Source organism: Phacochoerus africanus, chromosome 11 (genome assembly GCF_016906955.1).
Source record: "Phacochoerus africanus isolate WHEZ1 chromosome 11, ROS_Pafr_v1, whole genome shotgun sequence".
NCBI lineage: Eukaryota > Metazoa > Chordata > Mammalia > Artiodactyla > Suidae > Phacochoerus > Phacochoerus africanus.
In genome coordinates this window covers 17,107,966-17,132,379 of record NC_062554.1, presented here as the reverse complement: position 1 = coordinate 17,132,379, position 24,414 = coordinate 17,107,966, and the positions used below count along the sequence as shown (strand labels likewise).

The window sequence follows — 24,414 nt, the reverse complement described above, 5'->3', positions numbered from 1 at the left end:
CAGCAACACCAGATCTGGGCTGCCTCTGCAACCTATACCACTAGCAGCACACTGCAACAAAGGCTCCTTAACCCACTGAGCGAGGCCAGGGATGGAACCCTCATCCTCATGTATACCAGTCAGGTTCTTAACCTGCTGAGCCAGGAAGGGAACTCTTTTCTTCAATTTTTAAAGAGCCATTTATATTTCCTCTTCTTGTTAAAGCCCTGGCAGGAATCAAATGTTCTTTTAATGTGCCTACTGCTTTGGATGGTGCTTGTCATACAGCTGAGGCTCACAAAGCTATGACAACCAATTTGTAGACTGAGTAATCCAGTGGTAACTGTTTACATCCTTGCAAGAATAATTAAGCCACTAAAACCTAATGATTGTTTACCACTTTAGAATTCACAAAGAATATACTGGTACATTTGAACTTCACAACTCCTGTGTGTTATTTTCAGCATTTTACCATGTGGGGCAAAGTCTGGAGTAACTGAGGTCTGACAGTGATAAATGGTGAAAATCAGGTCCACCCTAGAAACAGAGGAATTCAATTTTCCTGAAGAGAGCAACTAAAACAAAGAAATTTCGTCTTCCTGTCCACGAGAGGGCGAAAGGGCAGGAATTACGCGTTGGCTGGACTACACTTCCCAGAAGACCTCTGCGATACCGCCCCCTCTCCTTTGCTCAGCGGCCGAGGACTGCAGGTCCCAGAGTGCCGTTCTCCTTAGACTTCCGTCTCCGGTCGCGCCAAGCTCGGAATGGCCGTAGGCTCTCCGGTGGGAGTTGGCTGTTGAGTTGTACACTTCATTGCCAGGATATGGGCGCCGGCAGGTCCTCAAACAAGATTCCGCTTTCTTAGGGTGGTAACGGCGTTCTCGGGTTGGGGAGGGACGGTGGGAAAAGCGGAGCCGCTCTGAGCCATGCTAATGAATCGTGGGTCAGCCTGTGAAGAGGCCCGGCTTTGCGGGGGTGCGCTAGGAACCTTCGCCAGAGTACGTGTGTGTTACAGGCCGGGAACTACATTTCCCAGCATCCTCGCGGCTCCAGAACTACCTTGCCCGAAAACCCGAGCGCGCTTCTGACAGCCTTTACCCCTTCCCGCCTACCGGAAGACTGAGGACATGTGGAGTCGCAGGGTTTGGCTGCTCCTGCGTTCTGAAGGCAGCGGGCGCCGCTGGGATTCAGCTCCCCGCAGGCGTTTCCCGTCAGCCCTACGGAGAGGTGAGGAAAGACACCGTATCTCGGATGCCTACGTGCTCCGTAGGGAGACGATACCCGGGGTTTCTGTCTGCTCCCGGGGAACGGGAGGCGAGGGTGCCACGCCCTCCTCCCAGGCCCCTGCGGGTCCGGGCGACCCTACTGCAGGGCCTCGCCTCCAGGGGTTTGGGCAGGAGGGAAGAGGACTCTGCTGAGGACCTCCCTCCTCTTAAAGCGCGCCTCTGAAAGCCAGGCTCCACCATTAGAGCCCCGCCAGGCGTCTTTCCGAACCTTTTAATTATCAGATGTGGCTGACGATGCCGCCCTCTGGAGTAACCATAAGGTAATCTGGGTTCGCAGATAGCCTTTGCGGCCAGTTAAAACTTAGACTGTGGTACTTAGGTGCTATCTTGGGGCCCAGACTTTTGGTAAACTACGGCGTACATTTCAGGTCCGCTATAGTTTTCAGTACTCTGCAATCACCTGGTAGCCTTTTCCAAAAAAAAAAAAAAAAGGAAAAGAAAATGGAACTGCCCAAATCTACAGGTGTGTTGACTGGCCCGCACACCTGTTAGCAGTGTGTTCCTGGAAAGCTGCCTTACTGAGAGACGTTTACGGAATATTTTTCCCCTAATTTTTGTTTGTGGTTTTGATTTTTTTAGACCCGCACCCTTGACATATGGAAGATCCCAGGCTAGGGGTCAAATTGGGCTGCAGCTGCCGGCCTACACCACAATCACAGCAACACACCAAATCCGAGCAGTGTCTGCAACACAGGCAGGTCACGGCAACTGCCAGATCTTTAACCCACTGAGGGAGGCCAGAGATGGAAGATCCTAGTCTGGTTACCGGGGTGGTTACCACTGAGACGCAAGGGGAATTCCTCCCCTAATTTTTAGACTCTGAGGTGGTGTGCCGAGTAGGCATTTACTAACCTCAGCATCGTCTATTCCACTTAAAATTTTCCTGCTGGGTGAGCTGAGCCGCCGGTATCACTGCTTGTGCTCTTGCTCTGTTTTAATTTAGTCACACAGCAAGTCTGCTTTTGTTGATCCCTCATCTGTAAGATGCTGTTTACCTCCCAGGGTCCTCCACGAGATATTTGGTTACATAGTTACTTAGTGTAAGGACAGAGCGTTTTTTGAACCCTGTGAAATCAGTCCAGTTTCAATCCTTTGAAAACATTTGGAGCTATGCTTTGTTTATATAATCACATGAAAACACAATATTAAATTTTATGGAGAATGAACTTTGAAGTACTTACCATACTGGAAAATGCATCACCATAAGTAAACAATGTCTTAACGTTATTTGTTCCCTTAACCCAATTGAGTGTTTTTGGAGAAATTCTAAGTGGCTCCTTACAACTAATATAATTTGTGTCCTTCATTACTAACAAATGTTTACTGATTGTTTACTGTGTACAGGTAGTTTAAGCTTCCCTAGTAATATCAGTAATCAAGGAGTCAGGAAACCTTGACCTCATACCCAAGGAAGGATCTTATTTATCATCTAGTGCAGTTCTGTTTTTAAAGATAAAAGAAGGTACAGGAAGGTGATTTTGTTTGTCTAAGTTTGTGACCAGTAGGATGGATTCCTAGTACACTACTACTTCCCAAACTTGGCAGAATATCAAACACTAGAGGGTATCTTAAAAAAACAAATTTTTATTCTCTCCTCCAGAATCACTGAGTCAGTCTCTAGAGGTGGAGCCCAGGAATCTCTGTGTTAGTTTATTATTTAATAAATTAATCCTGGTAATTCTCTCTTTTTTTTAAGTTTTCAAATTTAAATTTTATGAAAGTACAGAGTTTACAAGTTTTAAGTTTTCTTAAACTGGTCAACCTCAGACATTTTGTAGGAAAATTAGCATTCCAAAAAAAAAAAAAACCGTAAAAATCCATGGTTGACTTTGTGACTAAAAGGAAAAAAAATAACTATTTTAAAAGTTACCAAAACTCCAAGCATATCTGAGAACATTATGAATTTCAAACAGGAGATTTACCACACACACATTTTCAAATTATGATATAGCAAAACATAACCACATAACATGGCTATACCTAATTATTGCAGAAGTTTTTAAAAAATGAACAAAGTTGTGACTAAAGCTTTTGTAGCTCTTTTTGCAAAATGAAAAAAAAACCCTTAAATTTTTAATAAAGGAAAACAGAACAGTCCTTAAATTTTTTATAAATAGCTCTCAAGACTTGTGTTACCCATCCCTTGCAAGCTCTCTTTACCTGAGAGTTTCCGAGGATCCTTCACTACAGAGGATTTCCTTAATTATCCCAATATTTTCACTCACATAAATCAGATTAAACACCTATAGAAGTGCCTGTGGACAAATGCATTCTTTTTTTTTCTTTTTTTTTTTTTTGCCACATCCACGGCATGTGCAAATTCCCAGGCCAGTGACTGAACCCTCACTACAGCAGTGGCAACACTGGATCCTTAACCACTAGGCCATCAGGGAATGCATTCTTAATCTGCCCTTCTCCAATTAAGTTTTTGCTTTTAAAAAAAGAATCCTAGTAATTCTGATGCAACTAGCAAAGCACATATCAATGGACCAGCATGTAGAAATATATGTATTAATAATGAGCCATGTCACTGAGGTTGCAGGTCTAAAGTTAGCAGTAAATATTTGTGCTTTTTTCGAATTGAGGTATAGTTGATTTACAATATCGTGATTCTGGTATACAGCAGAGTTATTCAGATATATATGTATATCTGTATTTTTCAGATTCTTTTCCATTATACCTTATTACAAGATATTAAATATAGTTGCTTTAATTATACAGTAGGACCTGGTTGTTTATCTATTTTATATATAGTAGTTTGTATCTGCTAATCCCAAACTGCTAATATATTCCTCCCCCCAACCTTTCCCCTTTGGTAACCATATATTTTCAAAGTCTGTGAGTCTGTTTCTGTTTTGTAAATAAGTTCATTTGTATAATTTATTAGATTCCATATGTAAGTAATACCATATGAGATTTTGTCTGGCTTGCTTCACTTGGTATGATAATCTCTAGGTCCATCCATATTGCTGCAAATGGCATTATTTCATTTTTTTTAAATGGCTGAGTAATAGTCCATTGTGTATATACCACATTTTATCCATTCCTCTGTTGATGGATGTTTAAGTTGCTTCCATCTTGCCTATTATAAATTGTGCTGCAGTGGACATTAGGGTGCATGTATTTTTTTCAAATTACAGTTTTCTCCAGATATGTGCCCAGGAGTGGGATTGCTGGATTTTATGGTAACTCTGTTTTTAGTTTCTTAAGGAACCTCCATAGTGTTTTCCACAGTGACAGCACCAATTTACATTCCCACCAACAGTGAAGGAGGTTCCCTTTTTTCCACACCCTCTCCAGCATTTATTATTTGTAGACTTTTTGAAGATGGCCCTTCTGACCAGGGTAAAGTGTTACCTCGTTGTAGTTTTGATTTGCATTCTCTAGTAATGTTGAGTATCTTTTCACGTGCCCACTCGCCATCTGTATCATTGGAGAAACGTCTGTTTAGATCTTCTGCCCATTTTTTGATTGGGTTGTTTGGGGGTTTTTTTGTTATTGAGTTATATGAGCTATTTATATATTTTGCAAATTAAGCCCTTATTGGTCGCATAGTTTGCAAATGTTTTCTCTTATTCTGTAGGTTTTCTTTTCACTTTGTTTATGGTTTCCTTTGCTGTGCAAAAGCTTATAAGTTCAGTTAGGTTCCATGTGTTTATTTTTGCTTTTATTTCTATTGTCTTGGGAGACTAAAAAACTTGGTATGATTTATGTCAGAAAATGTTTTGCCTATGTTCTCTTCTAAGTGTTTTATGGTGTCATATCTTATGTTTAAGTGTTTAAGCCATTTTGAGTTTATTTTTGTGCATTGGTGTGAAAAAGTGTTCTAACTTCATTGATTTATGTGAAGCTGTCTAGCTTTCCCAAAACCATTTGCTGAAGAGACTGTCTTTTCCCCATTGTATATTCTTGCCTCCACTGTGGAAGATTAATTGATTGTAGGTGTGTGGGTTTATCTCTGGCTCTCTGATCCCTTGGTCTGTTTTTGTGCCACTACCTTGGTGTTTTGATTACTGTAGCTTTGAAGTATTGTCTAAAGTGTGAGGTAGCTGTGCTTCCTGCTTTGTTCTTTTTTATCGGGATGACTTGGCAATTCTAGGTCTTTTGTGGTTCTATATAAATATAGAACCTATGTAAAGGCCACGGATCAAACCCTCCACCTTATGGTTCCTAGTCAGATTCGTTTCTGCTGCACCACGAAGGGAACTCCTGATTTCTAGTTTCTTATTGGGTGATTTCCATTATTCTGTCATCTAGATGATGTATTCATTCTTCTGCATTATTTAGTTTGCTATTTATTGCCTTTAGTTTGGTTTTCACCTCAGCAAATGAGTTGACTAATTTTGATTTGCTCCTTTTATAGACTCTTAATTCCTTTTTACAGTGATTTGCATGTGTATCAATAGCCTTTCTTAATTCTTTCAGTGTTGGGTCTAGTAGACTGGAAAGGTCTGTTTCATTGTTTACTCTTTCAAGGTATTTCTCTTGTTCTCTTAATTGAGAGTGGTTCCTCTGCTTCTTCATTTTACTTCCATTTCTCTCTCTCTATGAATTTAGGAGAAAGAGTTATCTATTGTCCTGAAGGGCTGTTTTTATATGGGAGTGTCCCTGTGTAGCCTGAATGAGTCTAGTATTTTTGATGCCAGGGCTCTTTTAGTTTGGAGCCTGCCTTGTATATGCTGGCCATTATCCCCTTGATAGGGGATGTGATTAGTGGTGTAGTGACCAGAAACTGCACTGAATTTGAGCAGGCCTTTTTCGCTCTGTGGTTGTCACAGACCTGTCAGGGGCAAGGTCTGCTCCCCAGTTATTTTAGTAGAAGTCCTCAGACCCATTTCTGAGCTGTGGTGTGAGGTAGGCAGGACTGGAGCCCTTGTCCTGGGAGAGGACCATTGATTATTCCTCCACTGGAGCTCTCCAAGGAAATGTGCTCCATGGTGTCTCCTGTGACCTATTTTAAGGGCTCACAAAGTACACTGTTGTTGGCACTGCCCTTGGCCCCACTTCAGCCCTGGGAATGCAGGCAGTGAGCCTAGATTTCTCTCAGGTACTATGATCATAAAGCTATCAGCACAGACCTGCTGAAAGAGAGGCACTGGTTCTGCCATGGGAGCTAAGTAAGCAGTCAGCCCATACCCCTGCTCTGCCTCTTCATATGTGCATCTGCAAAGCTGTCAGCTGCTAATGCTGGACCTACCCTAGCCACAGGAGGACCAGTAATCCACTTGGATTCCCCACAGGCTCTGAGCTTACAGGCATCAGTGGCATAAATCTGCCAGAGTCGCACAGACTCAGACTCAGATACTCCTCCGGGTATGGGCAACCCATTGGCACATGCATGCTCCCAGAGTTGGAGCTGCACCACTGTGAGCATGCTGAAAACGAGGCTGCTGGGGGCCCCACTCCTCCTTCCTCAGAGGAGTTAACAGTGAGTCACCTGTGGCAGACCCGGGCTTAATCTAGCACACACTCCCATTTAAGGCCCAGACCACACTCCATCATCTCCACTCAGACAACAGTCCTCTCCCCAGGTCTGTCCACTGAAGCTTAAGTTTCAGCACCTGGTCCCTGTGTGCCGCAGCAAATGCATGTCTCAGGCAACATGGTGGCCGGGACCATCTGTACGGGTCTCTCTTGGTTCTACCTGCCGCAAGCTTGTTGCACACTCCTGTGAGGCTCTGAAGATGCCTCCCTATCTGCCCTTGCTGATCTCCCAGCCAGTAAAAGGGATTCCCAGAGTGAGGGATGCTTTGTTCTTTCACAGCTCTTTCCCAGGGGTGCAGGTCCCATCTTGATTCCTTTTTTTTTTTCTTTTTCTTTAATCTTGCCCAGCCTCATGGTTGATCTTTCTTGCAGTTCTGATTGTATGAGATCTGCCAACATTCAGTAGGTATTCTATGAAATTGTTTCCCACGTAGATGTGTTTTTACTGTATGAGTAGGAAGTAAGATCCACATTTTTCTATCCACCATCTTGATCTCACCTGAGACAAATATTTTTGACTTGAGCCATATGAGAAGTGATTTCCTAGCTTCTGTACATGATTTACATATAACATGCCTACACAGAATATCACAAGCCAGCTGCCTCTGCAGGTTTCCTAATCAGAGGAAAGAAAGCAAACTATTTTGACAGTAAGGGAGGTAAATGAAGAGCGGCAGCTATGTATGAACTGTACAGTTTACTTCAGTTTTATGTTTTCTTTCTTTCCTTCTTTTTTTTTTTTTTTGTTGTTGTTGTTATTTTTTTAGGGCTGCCCCTGCAGCATATGGAAGTTTGCGGACTACGGGTCAAATTGGAGCTGCAGCTGCCCACCTTCACTGCAGCCAGTAGTATCTGAACCTGACTAGTATCCATGAGGATGCGGGTTGATCCCTGACCTTGCTCAGGTTAAGGATCCAGCGTTGCCATGAGCTGGATTCCAGATGTAAATGATATCATACGGTATTTGTCTAGCTGACTTACTGCACTTAGTATGAGAGTCGATTTGATTAGGCCCTATTGGTTCATTTTTGCTTTTATTTTTGTTGCCTTGGGAGACTGACCTAAGAAAAGATTTGCACAGTTGATGTCAGAGAAGGTTTTGCCTGTGTTGTCTCCTGGGAGTTTGATGGTGTCTTATCTTATGTTTAAGCCTTTAAGCCATTTTGAGTTTATTTTTGTGCGTGGTGTGAGAGTGTGTTCCAATGAATATATTTATTATTATTACTGTTTTCATAGTAATTTTGACCTATACCGGATGCTTTGACATAAAAATCTGTGCATCGGGGCTACCTTTTAAGATTTTAAAGCATTAGAGGCTTGGACTGTACCTCAGAACTACTACACAAATAACTCTAAAAGCTGTATTTTGATATAGATGTTTTTCAAAATCTTCATGGTGGAGTCTGGTATGTAGATAGGGTTGACAGCCACTAGCCTGCCGGATAAACTTTAAACACCATTGCGTTGCAGGCCATGATCTTCACAGACTGAGTCAAACTGTCCTTCTCGTCCATTATCCCTATACCTGCATCTACTCTCTTGCAGCAGGTTTACATTTCCCTCATTTTCTCCATTTCCAGTTTTTTCCCTTTAGAATGGATCTTATTTGAGACCCCATGATTTTACAAAAATCCCCAACCTACCAGATCCATCCATTTCACAACTCAAGAAGTGGGGTTTTTTTCAATTGCTTAATTTTAAAGGTATGAACCATAAGTATCCTTGTTAAGAGTTGGCTGCTGTGGAGAGTGCTGAAGAAATATCTGTGTATAAGGAAGGTTATATAATCTAGTCTTTGTCTTCTGGCTAAGATGGAATATCAGGCACCAGATTTACCTTCTAGGGAGACTTTCATTACCCTAGCTTATTATCTTGAGCTTCTGGCTGTGGTACAGAGAAGGGGAGCTCAGCCAGAGCCTAGTGATAGGGTGACAAATATAGTTTGATTTGCCCTGGACTATGCTTCCATTCTAAGCCAAATAAAATGGTTACCATCCCTGCACATTCTTAGAGTTGAAGAGATGGAGCTGACAGTCTGTGGAGACCAAAACGACTAGATTCACAGAACAGACTCACTAGAGGAGAATGCTGCATAGAGAGAGAACTTGAGAGATGAGCACAGGATCCACTTAGAGTACTTAACTGAATACCTGTCAGTGCATACATATAAGACAACTTGCCTGAGGCTAGAGAAAGAAGTATCTCCCCCCACCAACACACACATACAAAATACATACATGTGAATGTGGACTGGTATCCAGCACTCCTACAGGGCCAGGAATAATGTCTGTTTCTATCAGCAGATGGGAAAAACTCATGATTCATGGGACACTGGGTAGAATATTTTTAAGAGTTTTACCTCACTGGTGGGGGATAAATAACCCTTCGCTGAGCAGTACCCTGCCTGTGAATAATGTATATTAAAACCCAGACCTAAAAAGATCGAACTCTCTCTAAGTAATACCCATACATTGAGAATGAAGCTCTAGAATATTTATTATAAGAAGTACCCATTGTGGCTCAGCAGTAACAAGCCCAACTAATATCCATGAGGATGCGTAGCCTCACTCAGTAAGTTAAAGGATCTGGTGTTGCTGAGTTGTGTAGGTTGCAGATGTGGCTCGGATCCCATGTTGCTGTGGCATAGGTTGGCAGCTGTAGCTTTGAGCCTAGCCTGTGAACTTTCATAAGCCGCAATTGCAGCACTAAAAAGCAAAAAAAAAAAAAAAGCGGGGGGAGGGAGTTCCCATCGTGGCTCAGTGGGGTTAACAAATCCGTCTAGGAACCATAGGGTTGCGGGTTCGATCCCTGGCCTCACTCAGTGGGTTAAGGACCCGGCATTGCCGTGAGCTGTGGTAGGTCGCAGATGCGGCTCGGATCCCGCATTGCTGTGGCTCTGGTGTAGGCCGGTGGCTACAGCTCTGATTCAACCCCTAGCCTGGGAACCTCCATATACCGCAGGAAGCGGCCCTAGAAAAGACAAAAAAAAAAGGAATGTTTATTATAAATATATCCACCATCAAACAAGGTAATAGTCATATTATTTAGCATCCAATCAAAAATCACCCAGGCATGAGCAAATCAGGAATACACAACTCATAATGAAAAAAAAAATCAGTCATTTAAAACCAAAGCAAAACTGACAGATGTAAGAATTAGCAGACATGTACATCTTTAAAATTTTAGAAGATATGGATAAGGTAAGAAAATGATCGATTTGAGTTTCTAGATATCAAGAGTAAAATGTTTTAGATGAAAACTGCATTAGATAGAATTCCTAACAAATTAGTCTTGCAGAAGAAAAGATTAGAAAATTTGAAAATACAACAATAAAAACTATCCAAAGTGTAAAAATGTGGGGGAGGAGGAGGTAGGAAAAAGGTTCCAGTGAGTTCTGAGACATTTTAATTTACACAGGCCTAATACCTGTGTAAAAGTCAAACGTGGCAAGAAATATTTGAAGAAATGATGATTGAAATATTTTCAGATTTGAGAGAAAATGTAAAATGACACATGAGAGGCTCAACACTCAAGTACGAGGAACATGAAGAAAACTAAGCCACGGCACTCTTTATAAACTTTACTTAAAGTTTATCAGGAGTTCCCATCGTGGCTCAGATGAAATGAATCCAACTAGGAGCCATGAAGTTGCAGTTCGATCCCTGGCCTCGCTCAGTGGGTTAAGGATCTGGCGTTGCGGTGAGCTGTGGTGTAGGTCAAAGACATGGCTTGGGTCCTGCGTTGCTATGGCTGTGGTGTAGGCCAGTGGCTACAGCTCCAATTGGACCCCTAGTCTGGGAACTTCCATATGCTGCGGGTTCAGCCTTAAAAAGCAAAAAAATAAAAAAATAAAGTAGTGATCAAAATAATTCTAATAAAAACATCCAGAAAAAAAAATTTAAATAGCCATGCTAAGTATAGAGCAAAAAGATGAGCCTGACATCAAATTTCTTCCTATAAAAAAAATGCAAGCGAGGCACCATCTGTAAATTAACTGAAAGAGAGCAAGCTTTCAGTCTAAAATTTATTTAGATCATCTGCCCAATTTTTGATTTGATTATGTGGGGTTTTTTTGATATTTAGCTATATAGCTCTTTGGAAATCATGGAAATTAATCCCTTGTCCTTTGCATAGTTTGCAAAAATTTACTTGTATTCCATAGGTTGTCTTTTGGTTTTGTTCATGGTTTCCTTTGCAATGCAAAAGTTCTTAAGTTTAATTAGGTCCCATTTTTAAATTTTTTCCTTTTATTTCCATTACTCTAGAAGCCAGATCCAAAAAAATACGCTATGATTTGTGTCAAAGAATGTTCTGCCAGTGTTTTCCTCTAGGAGTTTTATAGTATCTAGTCTTACATTTACTTTTTTTTTTTCGTCTTTTTGCCTTTTCTTGGGCCGCTCCCACAGCATATGGAGGTTCCCAGGCTAGGGGTTGAATCGGAGCTGTAGCCACCGGCCTACACTAGAGCCACAGCAACTCGGGATCCGAGCCGTGTCTGCAACCTACACCACAGCTCACGGCAACGCCAGATCCTTAACCCCACTGAGCAAGGGCAGGGATCGAACCCGCAACCTCATGGTTCCTAGTCGGATTCGTTAACCACTGAGCCACGACGGGAACTCCCATTTACTTTTTTAAATCTCCTTTTGCATTTATTTTTCTATGGTGTCAGAGAATGTTCCAATTTCATTCTTTTACATGTATCTGTCCAGTTTTGGTTATTCAGGGTCTTTTGTGTTTCCATACAAATTTGAAAATTATCTGTTGTAGTTCTGTGAAAAATGGTATTGGTAATTTGATGGGGATTGAGCGATTGAATCTATAAATTGCCTTGGGTAAAATGATCATTTTAACAGTATTGATTCTTCCAGTCCAGGAACATGGTATATCTTTCCATCTGTTTGTAGCATCTTTAGTTTCTTTTATCCGTGTCTTACAGTTTTCAAGGATAGGTTTTTTGCCTCCATAGGTAGGTAGGTTTATTCTTAGACATTTTATTTTTTGATGTTATTGTAAATGGGATTTTTTCCTTAATTTTCTCTTTCTGATATTTCATTGTTAGTGTAGTAATGCATTTCTATATATTAATTTTGTATTCAGCAACTTTACCAAATTCATCAATGAACTCTAATAAGTTTTCTGATAGCATTTTCAGGATTTTCCACATACAGCATTATGTCATTTGTAAACAGTGAGTTTTACTTATTCTTTTCTAATTCAAATTATTATTTTTTCTTTTTTTCTTGCCTTTTTGCCATTTTCTTGGGCCAATCCTGCGGCATATGGAGGTTCCCAGGCTAGGGGTCAAATTGGAGCTGTAGCCACCAGCCTACACCAGAGCCACAGCAATGCAGGATCCGAGCTGCCTGTACAACCTACACCACAGCTCACAGCAACGCCAGATCCTTAACTCAGTGAGCGAGGCCAGGGATTGAACCCACCACCTCATGGTTCCGAGTCGGATTCGTTAACCACCGAGCCATGACAGGAACTCCAGATTCCTTTTATTTTTCTTCTCTGATTACTGTGGCTAGGACATCTAAAAGTATGTTGAATAAAAGTGGCAAGAGTGGACATCCTTCACCCTGATCTTAGAAGAAATGCTTTCAGCTTTTCTCTGTTAAGTATGATGTTAGTTGTGGGCATAACTATGTTTTTAAAGTGAAGCTATGAAATCTCTAGTTTGTCTGTTTATATATATGTGTACACATTATACATATGAAATATATTTACCTCTGAGAAATGTTATCAAATTTAAATTTATAAAAGAGCTCAGTTAACTGACTTTAAATGCTTGCAAATTAAATATTTCTAAATATGAAAGAAAGTGGCCACAATGAATTTCAGGTCATGTGATACAGGAACTATTCAATATTAAATTAACATCTAGTATTAAAGCCAGCTAAAGTTTGCTGCTTTAATCAGTATAGATGTATCTTTTACTATAAAAGTAAGTTTACTGAAGGTCAATAGTCCATGTTACTTCTATTACAGAGTTTGTCAGGGAAAAAAAAAAAACAACCTTGGTGTGGTGATATTTTTATAAGTTATAAAGGTAAATGAGAGAATAGTTTTCAGGTCAACTCTTTAGGGATAATTATGTTTTCCAGGTTTTGGTTAACTTGAGTTTTGTTAAGTTACATGATGGAAATTTATTGAATATCTGGGTCATTTCAAATAAGATGAAACATTGGAAAATTAGTTGCAAAACTGATGTAAATTTTCCTGCTTTTATCTCTCTGTGAGAGGAAACTAAAGATATTTGGGTTTATTAGACACATCTTGTACCACATTGGGGAAAGAAATTACATGTTTCTGAAGGTTATGGGATATTCCAAGGAGGAAATGCTGGTATGACTGACAGTTTATAATTACTTGCTGCTTGTCAGTTTTTGCTAGAGATTAAGGTTTTTAAGGGTTAAAATTGTGATATATAATTAAAGCTAACAAAAATAATAAGGGAAACATTTCAGTATTCAAGACAAGTAGGATGGGTATTTACAACAGAGGAAGGTATGAGGAATTGAAATACATTTTGTTTAAGGGAAAGTACGATTTTGTCCTAGAGCTGGTTATTTTTGGATGGAAAATAAGAGACAAATTAATATGCATATGAAAAGTTGTGGAAGGTTTGTAAAAAGGGAGCTCTGAAAAAGGAGTTTTGTACATTGTCAGGCTGAGATTAGATTAAATTTAATTAGGTAAACGAATTTTGTTGTTAAAAGTAGGCTGGTGCAAGACTGGATTTGTTTCCTCTCTCTGTTAAGGAACATAGTTTCTTGGAGTACAGCCTGTGTTTCTTTGCCTTTAATTGACCTGTACTTTTTTTTGAAATCTTTTGTCATTTTGGTTAAGTGAATGAGTATTGTTTCACAGTGACCTATGATCCTATTTGACCAAATGTTTTGAAACGTTTTTTGATTTTTTTGTTTTGTTTTGTTTTTTGCCTTTTTGCCTTTTCTAGGGCCGCTCCCACAGCATATGGAGGTTCCCAGGCTAGGGGTCTAATCAGAGCTATAGCCACCGGCCTACGCCACAACCACAGCAACACCGGATCCTTAACCCACTGAGCGAGGCCAGGGATCGAACCTGCAACCTCATGGTTCCCAGTGGGATTCGTTAACCACTGAGCCATGACAGGAACTCCCTTTTTTGATATTTTTAACAAACTGCCCAAATATCAAATTCTCACTAAAGTTCTTTTGATCTCCGGCTAACTCTGGGATGCTTTGAAAGAACCCTGAGACATCTCAGAGAGGAGTTTTAAACTAAATAGGCTTATTTGGTATGTTAAATTACTTGACAGGCATTGTCATATGATTGGAGATGAACCTTAGGTTATATTGTATAGACAGCCCTGTCATTAATATAGATATTCCAGATTTTATCTGGAATTCCTAAAAGTCTGGTATTCCCTGGTGTAGTGTTATCATTTATAAATTCTAGTTATTATCTTGAAATGTTATATGTCACAGATGTCATACGTTATATGTCAGAGTTTCTTGTCATGTAATCAGATCTTTAACCACGCCCGATCTTAAGTCTTGTTATTTGTGGACAATCATTGTTTTACTCTCATGCTTTTTGTACATTGAAGATCTTAAAGAAAACTCATAAAAAGGATTCTTTGACAGATACAAGTTTCTGATAATTTTTAGATCATACCACTGAACTGAATAAGAAATTAGAAAACCCTTGTGGGAAAACTGATGACTTCATTCAGATTTTCAGGAATTATATGAGGCTCCATTAACTGATAAACGTGATTTATAATTTTATGCCTCTTTCTGAAATATATTGGCTTTTAGTCTTTGTTTTCCAGAAAAACCTTTCCTCTTATGCTATAACCTGCGAGTTGATAAAGTATATACCTTTGTAAACAAAGATGAAACATCTGTCACTTCTCTCTCCTGAACTTCCAGAATTTGGCTTCTCCAGCTGGTTCCCCTGTGGATATGATGGTTTATTGCAACCAGATTACAACTAATTATACTAATCGTTGTTTTAATTAGTTCTTTTTTATTTATGCTTTGTGTCGCTCTCTGCTATACTATGACTTCATTAATGTTACTAGCTGACTGATCATCTGTACATATCCTACATGGAGTAATTATAATAGTACCACTCTAAATATGGGAAGAAGCAGTAAGGGAAAACATTTCTTGGATCATAATAAACTAGTAACCAGATAGGCAATCCAGAGAATTTTAGGTTATCAACAGGGTCTAATCCAGAAGGTAACACATTAAATGGCATATCAACAGAATTTTTGCCTCATCTAGGAATGAGTCTTCCTAGCACCATGGGACAAAATTGGTCATGAAATGCACCCTGAATTTTGGTTGAATTTATGACCAAGGGGGAGGCATTGTGGATGAAAAATGTTGCCTGCCATATCAGTAAAGAAAGGATGTTGCAGCCTTCAGCCACTGCAGCTGCCCCATCTTTGTGCCCTGAGGGGATTCAGGATGGAGGTTATGGCCCTAGATAGTTCAAGTACACATCAAAGGAATGATTTTGATGAGCCCAGGACCTTTTATGTTCCCATACATAGAAAATCACTTAAAAAAAAAAAAAGGAGGGAGAAATAAAAGTACTAAATTCATTAACTTGAGCTTGTTTTCTTTAATAGTAATCTTTTGATGTTTTACCTGGTTTTTGTTGCAAAACTCATATATATCTTCAGTCTTCGCTTACTCTTCAGAGCAGTCTCAGAGATCTGAGAGGCTGTCTTCTGAGTGTAAATTTTTAGAAAATATGCCAAATAAAACATAATTCTCAATTTTTAGGTTCAGCTTTTTTTTTTTTTCTCCAGTCAACAAGTCGCAAGCTTCTCTTCACACAAGATATTCATAGTTTGTTGACTTTAAGTCAGAGGAACTGTATACTAATCTGCCTTACTCTGAGACCATAAGATGTCAGACAAATTACTTAGCTCCTCTGAGCCTCGGTTTTCCTCATCCATAACATGAGAATTTTAAGATGAATAATTGGTGTGAAAATAGTAACATATAATATTACTACTGATTTTTTCCCACTAAACCCCAAATAAAAGACGAAACTTCTAGTCAGGGAATTAAGAGTACCAGTCATTATTCCTAATGCAATTGTTATTGAACCTACCATTGAAGTCTTCCCCCTTTTCCTCTAATTTTTCCTTTCTCTCCTTCCTTAGGTCTAATAGTAACACATGGAAGCACACTGCTTAACTCTTCTAGATGGCACTCAAAGCCAAAACAATTGCTAATCACTGTGCTAATGAGTGTGTGTTCAAAATTGATCCACCTTTACATCTCCTTCCTCTTAAATCTTGTTAACCAGAATTCATCTAAAGGACTGGACATTACTTTTTCATCGTCTGAATTTAGAGTTTATGTTTAGATTTAAAACATCTATTTACTGCCTACTAGTCTGTAATGTCAGTGAAGACATCTGGGAGTTCCAGTTGTGGCTCAGCGGGTTACAAACCCAACTAGTATCCATGAGGATACGGGTTTGATCCCAGGCTCAGTGGGTTAAGGATCCAGTGTTGCCATATGCTATGGTATAGGTCACAGATGTGGCTCAGATCCCACATTGCTGTGGCTATGGTGTAGGCCAGTAGCTGCAGCTCTGATTTGAACCCTAGCCTGGAAACTTCCCTATGCTGCAGGTACTGCCCCCCCCCCAAAAAAAAAAGACATCTGTTATGTCTCCTTTTGCTCATCATCCCTAACAGTACGTGGCACTCAGATGTTGGCTGGAAAAATAGTTAGGAAGGGATCACATTTGTGTTATACTATACTAGCCAGAAAAGCAATACCCGAGGTTGCAGCAGTAGCACCTGAAGTTGGTCTTTTAAGTACTTAGATGTCTTAGGTTGCTTAGGATAAAAAAGAGACAGTCTGGGGTGACAGCATGGGCTTTGGAATCAGAAGACCTGTATCTGAATCCTGATTCCACCAGAGATTTTGTGACCTTAGGCAAAACCTCAGGCTTTACCTTTCCTAGGCTTGGTATCTAAAAAAGGTGGCTAATACCACCTTGCCTTGGTGGTATAGCATCTTATGTTTGTAGTTATTAGCAGTTATTTTACTTAATGTGTGATAATAGTGATAAAGTTATTATGTGGGCAAAGTTTTCCCCCCAAAAAATACTTCTTAAATACAATTCTTCACCAATAGAAAAGGACCATCCTGTGTCTAGTTTAAAAATTGGGGATTTTTTTTTTTTTTTAGCATCTCTTTGAGTCTTTTTTTTTCTTTTTTCCATAAAGTATAGCTGATTTACAATGTTGTGCCAATATCTGCCATATAGCAAAGTGACCCCATCATGAGAATTTATTGAAATAAGACATTTATGTCAAAAATGAGAAAAACTTCCTAGCTCTTTTGTGTTCACACTACTAAGTAATCCAGGATTTAAAATCCAATTCATTGATTGATTCAACAATAAAATACTGTGACCCAACTATTTGCCAAGCACTGTTTTAGGTACTGAAAATTACAGTAAGGGAAACTACAGTCCAGGCCTCATGGAACTTAGATTCTGGTTCAGAGAGCCAAACAGTAAACATGATAATTTCCAATTAGAACCAAGAACTATGTAGGAAATAAACTGTAGATTTATATAAGAGTGGGTGAACAGAAAGCTACTTTAGATGGGAATATATGTACAAAAATTATCATAACTCAATAAAAGACCTCTGAGCACTCAGGAGAGTTGGGCAGTTTCTACTCTCTAGTAATTAAAGATTGTGGCACTGATATCCAAAACTTCTGATCTATGTTACAGTGTTAACACTGACTCTTAAAATTTTGAAATGCTAGAAGGAAACATTGAATGTTTGCTATTACAGAATATTAGAGATCTTTCAAATAAAAGAATCAGAGGGAGTTGCCATCATGGCTTAGAAGAAACAAATCTCCCTAGTGTCCATGAGGATGCAGGTTCGATTCCTGGCCTCGAATGGGTTAAGGATCTGGCGTTGCTGTAGTGTAGACCAGCGGCTGCAACTCCAATTCGACCCCTCGCCTGGGAACCTCCATATGCTTTGGGTGTGGCCCTAAACATCCAGGAAAAAAAAGAATCAGGGGGCTCAAAGGAGTGATTTATCTTGTTTGAAATTATAGAATTCCTAGAGAGAAGAGCTGGAAGTGTATTGTAAATAGGGGGAAATGCTTTAGAAACTAAAGTGTGATGCTTCTCATAGTTAATAACAACAACAAAAAATTATCTTTTCAGACTTCTTAACCACTGCAACCAAGGAAGGATATGATATGAGGCGAGTGGACATAACTCCTTTAGAACAAAGGAAATTAACTTTTGATACCCATGCATTGGTTCAGAACTTGGAAACTCATGGTGAGTCATATGGGTCCTTCTTGAAAATTTTAATAGCACTCATAACAACTTACCTATTATGAACAGTTAAGAGTCATTAGTTAAATATAAGCCATCCAGGAATTCCCTTCATGGCTCAGCAGTTAACAAGCCCGACTAGGATCCAAGAGGATGCGGGTTCATTCCCTGGCCTAGTACAGTGGGTTAAGGACCTGGCGTTGTCATGAGCCGTGGTGTAGGTTGCAGACACGGCTTGGATCCAGTGTTGCTATGGCTCTGGCATAGGCCGGTAGCTACAGCTGTGATTTGACCCCTAGCCTGGGAACCTCCATATGCCGTGGGTGCGGCCCTAAAATATAAATAAATAAATGCCATCCATACAATGGAATAATTCAGTCATTAATATGGTATAGCTTGAAGAATATTTACTGATAACAGAAATGCTTAAGAAATGTAAGTTGAAAAAGCTTTATAGGAGTTCCCGACATGGCTCAGTGGTTAACGAATCCGACTAGGAACCATGAGGTTGCGGGTCTGATCCCTGGCCTTGCTCAGTGGGTTAAGGATCCGGCGTTGCCGTGAGCTGTGGTATAGGTCACAGACGCGGCTCGGATCTGGCATTGCTGTGGCTCTGGCGTAGGCTGGCAGCTACAGCTCCAATGAGACCCCTAGCCTGGGAACCTCCATATGCTGCGGGAGCCGCCCAAGAAATGGCAAAAAGACCAAAAAAAAGCTTTATATAAATATACATGTGCAGAATGATTCCAATTATGTAAAAAAAACTAGGCTGATACTAAAAAGCACAATGTTTTAGAAAAGAAAACCCAAGAGCAAGCACAAAAAAGTTACCAGATACTGAAGTCCCCGCTGTAGCACAGCAAATTAAGTATCCGGCATTGTCTTTGAGGCACCAGAGGTTCAATTCCCATGGGTTAAGGATCTGGTGTTGCTGCAGCTGTGGTATGTTTCACAGCAGCAGCTCGGATCCAGTCCCTGGCCTGGCAACTTCCATATACCTGGGGTGTAGCTGAAAAAAAAAACAAAAACTACCAGATAGTATAACATTTATTTAAATTATGTGATACTGTGGGAATAGAAGTGTCGATTTAATGGAATAGAATGCCTTATGTACCTTAGAAAGTAATATATGTCTTAGAAAGTAATAAAGGCAAAGTAGGGAAAGGAAGGACTATTTATAAGTGAGCTGTGATAAATTACTGGCCATTTGAAAAAAAAGAGACATAGATCCTCTTACTGAAAAATAAATTCCAGGTTGATTAAAAACAGCTAAATGTAAAAAAAAGGAAAGGAAAAACTATAAAAAATACAATGTATAAATAGTTTGAAACTTTTAGAGTAAGAATGCAAGACATAAAACTCAAAAGCAGTGAAAATAAAGACTAACAGGTGTGACCTACAGAAATATTTAAATCTCGGTATCAGAAGGATATAATCCATTCTGTAAGGTTAAAAATGTTAGCAACATATATGACAATGAGCCTGTTGCTTTAATACACAAAGAATTCGTATGAAGTAAGAAAAGTTGTGCAATTTTATAGAAAAAATGGACAAAGGGCACAAACAGCTCACAGAAGAATAAATATAAATAACCAATAAATATATGTAAAGATGCTTGAGGAGTTGTCCTGAGGTGCAGTGAATTAAGGATCCTGTGTTGTCACTGCAGCGGTTTGGGTCACTGCTATGTCATGGGTTTGATCCCTGGCCAGGGAACTTGCACATGCCAGGGACACAGCCAAAAAAAAAAAGATGCTTGACCAAGGAAATGTAGATGTTAAGTATAAATTAAAATAACAATGCAATAATGCAATACCATTTTTATGCCAATTATACACTCAAAGACTAAGAATGCCCATCTTGATACAGAAGTGAGGTAATGGGGAGTTCCTGTCGTGGCGCAGTGGTTAATGAATCTGACTAGGAACCATGAGGTTGCGGGTTCGGTCCCTGCCCTTGCTCAGTGGGTTAACGATCCGGCGTTGCCGTGAGCTGTGGTGTAGGTTGCAGATGCAGCTCGGATTCCGCGTTGCTGTGGCTCTGGCGTAGGCCAGTGGCTATAGCTCCGATTGGACCCCTCGCCTGGGAACCTCCATATGCCGCGGGAACGGCCCAAAGAAATAGCAAAAAGACAAAAAAGAAAAAAAAAGAAGTGAGGTAATGGATCAGTGGAATTAAAACTGGAAAGTGCTTTTAGAGAGTAATTTAGCATAATCTGTTGATTTTTAATTGTAACCTTTTTTTTTTAAAGACTGCAGTTGACCCTTGAACAACAGGAGAGATGGGGCACCGACCCCCAGCACACTTAAAAATCTGTGTAGTGGCCCTCTGTGTCCACAATTCCACATCCACGGTTCAACCATCCACAGATCATGTGGTATGATACTGTTTACTACTGAGAAAAATCTGCATCTCAGTGGACCCACTCATTTCAAACCCATGTTTTTCAAGAGTCAACTATGTGGCAGTTTAAATGATGAAAGTTATATCTGAGAGGATGTTCACTTTTTAAAAAAAATATAAACACCTATTTGCTGTTGATAGGATTTGACAAAGCACAAGCAGAAACAATTGTATCAGTATTAACCACGTTATCAAATGTCAGCCTGGATACTCTCTATAAGGAGATGGTCACTCAAGCTCAACAGGTAATATTTTTATTTTTATCATTTCTGACAGTTTTATTAATCTTTCTTCATAGCTGCATCTCTGTCTACCCCCCCCCCCCCCCGCAAACACACCTGTGTCTTCTTACTCTCTCGAAAGGGACCAAAAACAGAAACAACCTTTATTGAAGTCAGTATCCAGAGAGATTGAGGAGTTGAATTGTGTGAAGAGTTATCACAAAACTATGGTAGCACAGAGAATGCAGTTTTGTCAGATCTTTCATTGTATAATTACATTATTTGACTGACAGCTGATGGTGATAGGTTGTTAGTGAGACAACTTTTTCCCCATAGAAAGCCCACCATAGTAGAAGGGCTGACTGCCTTACTGCAATCACGTGTGTTTGGTTAATTTTCATAAACTGGAAAGCTGGAAAGGATTTACGTGACTGGGAGAGACTTCATAAATCACCTGGCTAAGATGCTCTAATTTGACCAGTAACTCAAATCTTTAAACATCAGATAATACCATTCACTAAAACTTAAGCAGTGAAAGACACAGTAGTGAGCTCTTATCATGTATTTTCTTATTTAATTCCAATTAATTATTCTATTTTGCCGTGAAAGAGAGGACCGGAGTGGTTGAGTAATTTGCAGGAGTTATCATTATGCTATGGACAAAAAGCAATTTTATATAAAGGCCAGAATAAAATAAGCCTGTGGAATAATAATTCATAATCTGTTAGTCATGAATTCAGTGTGTTTAAGAATATGTTTTCTATGGTTATATATTTTTAATTTTAATTTTTCAAATTCAGGGTTTCTTCCCCAAATATTTCATAGCAGAGAAAAATTAGGGTTTCTTTCTTACATAAAATTATGTTACATCGTTTCTTGCATAAAATTTTATTACTTTAAAGGTCGTGAAAGAGCAAAAGCTTTATAAAGATTTTTACTATAACCTCCAATTAGTTATATATATGGAATTAAAAGCATTGAGCCATTAGATTTAACTCAAATTTGTGCATTATTTTAGATAAATTTATTCAGAATCATAACAGACTACTACATCTACTAAAGAAAAGGCCACTCGTTTAATTCCCCAAACCTCTGTGATACCCTGAAAGAGCTAGTGGAGTTACTTTTTTTTGCCCCAATCCCATGTCACACCAGCAGCCTAAGCTGCTACAGTGACAATACAGGATCCTTAACCCTCTGTGCTGCAAGAGAACTCCTCGAACTACTTTTAATAGTTATTTACTCTGAAATCAGATTTTTAAGTATAATAGCAATGAATTAAAACAAATTTTTAATGCTGCCAAGACCATTTAATCTTACATTTATTTATTTATTTATTTTTTGCTATTTCTTTGGGCCGCTTCCACGGCATGTGGAGGTTCCCAGGCTAGGGGTCTGATCGAGCTGTAGCCACCAGCCTACGCCAGAGCCACAGCAACGCAGGATCTGAGCCGCGTCTGCAACCTACACCACAGCTCATGGCAACGCCGGATCGTTAACCCACTGAGCAAGGGCGGGGACCGAACCCGCAACCTCATGGTTCCTAGTCGGATTCGTTAACCACTGCGCCACGACGGGAACTCCTAATCTTACATTTAAAATGTAGGACTGGATGTAGGAATACTACTACTAAACTGTAAGGATTTTGCTTGTTTGCTTTTTAGGGCCCAGCCTGCGGCTTATAGAAGGTCGCAGGCTAGGGGTCAAGTTGGAGCTATAGCTGCTGGCCTACACCACTGCCACAGCAACACTGTATCTCCCACCTACAGATTGAGGCCAGAGATCGAACCCACATTCTCATGGATACTAATCGGATTCGTTTCCGCTGGGCTACATTGGGGAACTCCATTTTGGGGTTTTTTATTCCACTAGTGATACTGTTCTTGTTTGTGGGGTTTTTTTGTTTGTTTGTGAACCCTTTTTCAAGGTTATACCTTCATCCGCTTTTTCTTTTGATAATGAGGGATAAAAGATGAGTCAGTAAGCTACATGATTTTGAATTTAGTGATAAAAGTTTTATTTTCATTGTAAGGCTGCTCGTTGTTTTTTTTTTTTTTTTTTTTTAGGGCCACATCTGCAGCACATTTAAGTTCCCAGGCTAGGGGTTGATTGGAGCTATAGCTGCCAGCCTATGCCACAGCCACAGCAATGCCAGATCCGAGCTGCCTCTGAGACCTAAACCACGGCTTATGGCAACACCGGGTCCTTAACCTACTGAGCAAAGCCAGGAAATCAAACCTGCATCCTCATGGATGCTAGTCAGATTCGTTTCTGATGAGCCATGACGGGAACTCCTGTGAGGCTGTTTTAAGTCATTTCTACCAAAATGTCCCTCCCTAAAGAAGCCAAAGTTTATAATCAGATGGGGCTACTTTTTCTTTCATAAACTCTTTGTAGTGCCAAATATAGGAAGGATATTCAGAAATTTAAACAAAACTAATTGTTATACTGACAAGTGGTAATTATTTAAGCCATACTTCAACCTATTTTGTCTTATACTGCCTGACTTCTAAGTCTCATTCAATATCCTATTAATTTCTGATGGTAGAAGATCCTTCAAAGCAATGAACAATTAAAAGCTTTCTCATGTAGATAGTTTTAAAATAAATAAATAAAATTATTTGTTGAAGAACTATTAGAGACAAGTGTAAAGTGCATTTTATTGGGACTCTTTCATTGAAAAGACCTGGATATTTGTTTTTCCTTAGTGGGAGATAAGGTTTTCTTCCTTGAATCTCCTGCTGCATTTACTTTTCATTTTGATATTTCAGAAATATAGGTTTCATATATTTTTTTGTGGGTTTTTTTTTTTTTTAGCCAAGAAACATTCATTATACCTTGTAGCAAGATAAAAAATTCTTTTAGGAGTTCCCGTCGTGGCGCAGTGGTTAACGAATCCGACTAGGAACCATGAGGTTGCGGGTTCGGTCCCTGCCCTTGCTCAGTGGGTTAAGGATCTGGCGTTGCCGTGAGCTGTGGCGTAGGTTGCAGACACGGCTCGGATCCTGCGTTGCTGTGGCTCTGGCGTAGGCCGGTGGCTACAGCTCCAGTTGGACCCCTATTCTGGGAATCTCCATATGCCTCGGAAGCGGCCCAAGAAATAGCAAAAAGACAAAAAAAAAAAAATTCTTTTAAAGTTGCATGAACAAGTCCATGTAAGGGCATGGCCTTACCTAGATCACTAGGTAATTTTAATTTTGCATTCTAGGAAATAACAGTACAACAACTAATGGCTCATTTGGACTCCATCAGGAAAGACATGGTCATCCTAGAAAAAAGTGAATTTGCAAATCTACGAGCAGAGAACCAGGTAATCAAGTCTCAAATTATTATTAATAAAATAACTGATTTCACAAGTGTTATACTTAGTGAATAATAGGACTCAATTACTTAATGTGGTTAATAAGTAATGATTAGCAGGCTTTTAGATAAAAATATACATGTTTAGCCATACCTAATCTTTCTTATGTATATATCATAGTTTCTTGAATACTGAAGAATAAGAGTTGTATTTTATACAGATCACATAAAAAAGGAAATCTTTGAGCCACATATATTTTATAAAATTTCTAGTTGTTGGGAGTTTCCTTTGTGGCACAGAGGAAATGAATCTGACTAGAATCCATGAGGATGCAGGTTCGTTCCCTGGCCTCTGCTCAGTGGGTCGGGGATTGAGCTGTGGTTAGGTCACAGACACAGCT

At 39.7% G+C, this 24,414-nt stretch overlaps 1 protein-coding gene across 5 annotated transcripts in view; it reads left to right on the top strand.

Moving 5' to 3' along the window:
- Window positions 1-697: 697 nt before the first annotated feature.
- The window catches only part of CCDC90B (coiled-coil domain containing 90B), a 32,963-nt gene continuing 9,246 nt past the window's right edge, over window positions 698-24,414 (top strand). For 3 of the 5 annotated variants that reach the window (XM_047752583.1, XM_047752582.1, XM_047752580.1), the window contains exons 1-4: window positions 698-1,206; window positions 17,973-18,092; window positions 20,634-20,737; window positions 23,922-24,023. In XM_047752583.1, coding sequence (XP_047608539.1) covers window positions 1,107-1,206; window positions 17,973-18,092; window positions 20,634-20,737; window positions 23,922-24,023 — 426 coding nt within the window. In that variant the 5' untranslated portion in view covers window positions 698-1,106. Of the gene's footprint in view, window positions 1,207-7,516; window positions 7,693-17,972; window positions 18,093-20,633; window positions 20,738-23,921; window positions 24,024-24,414 lie in introns of all 5 variants that reach the window. The other 2 variants (XM_047752584.1, XM_047752581.1) reach the window with 2 other exon arrangements.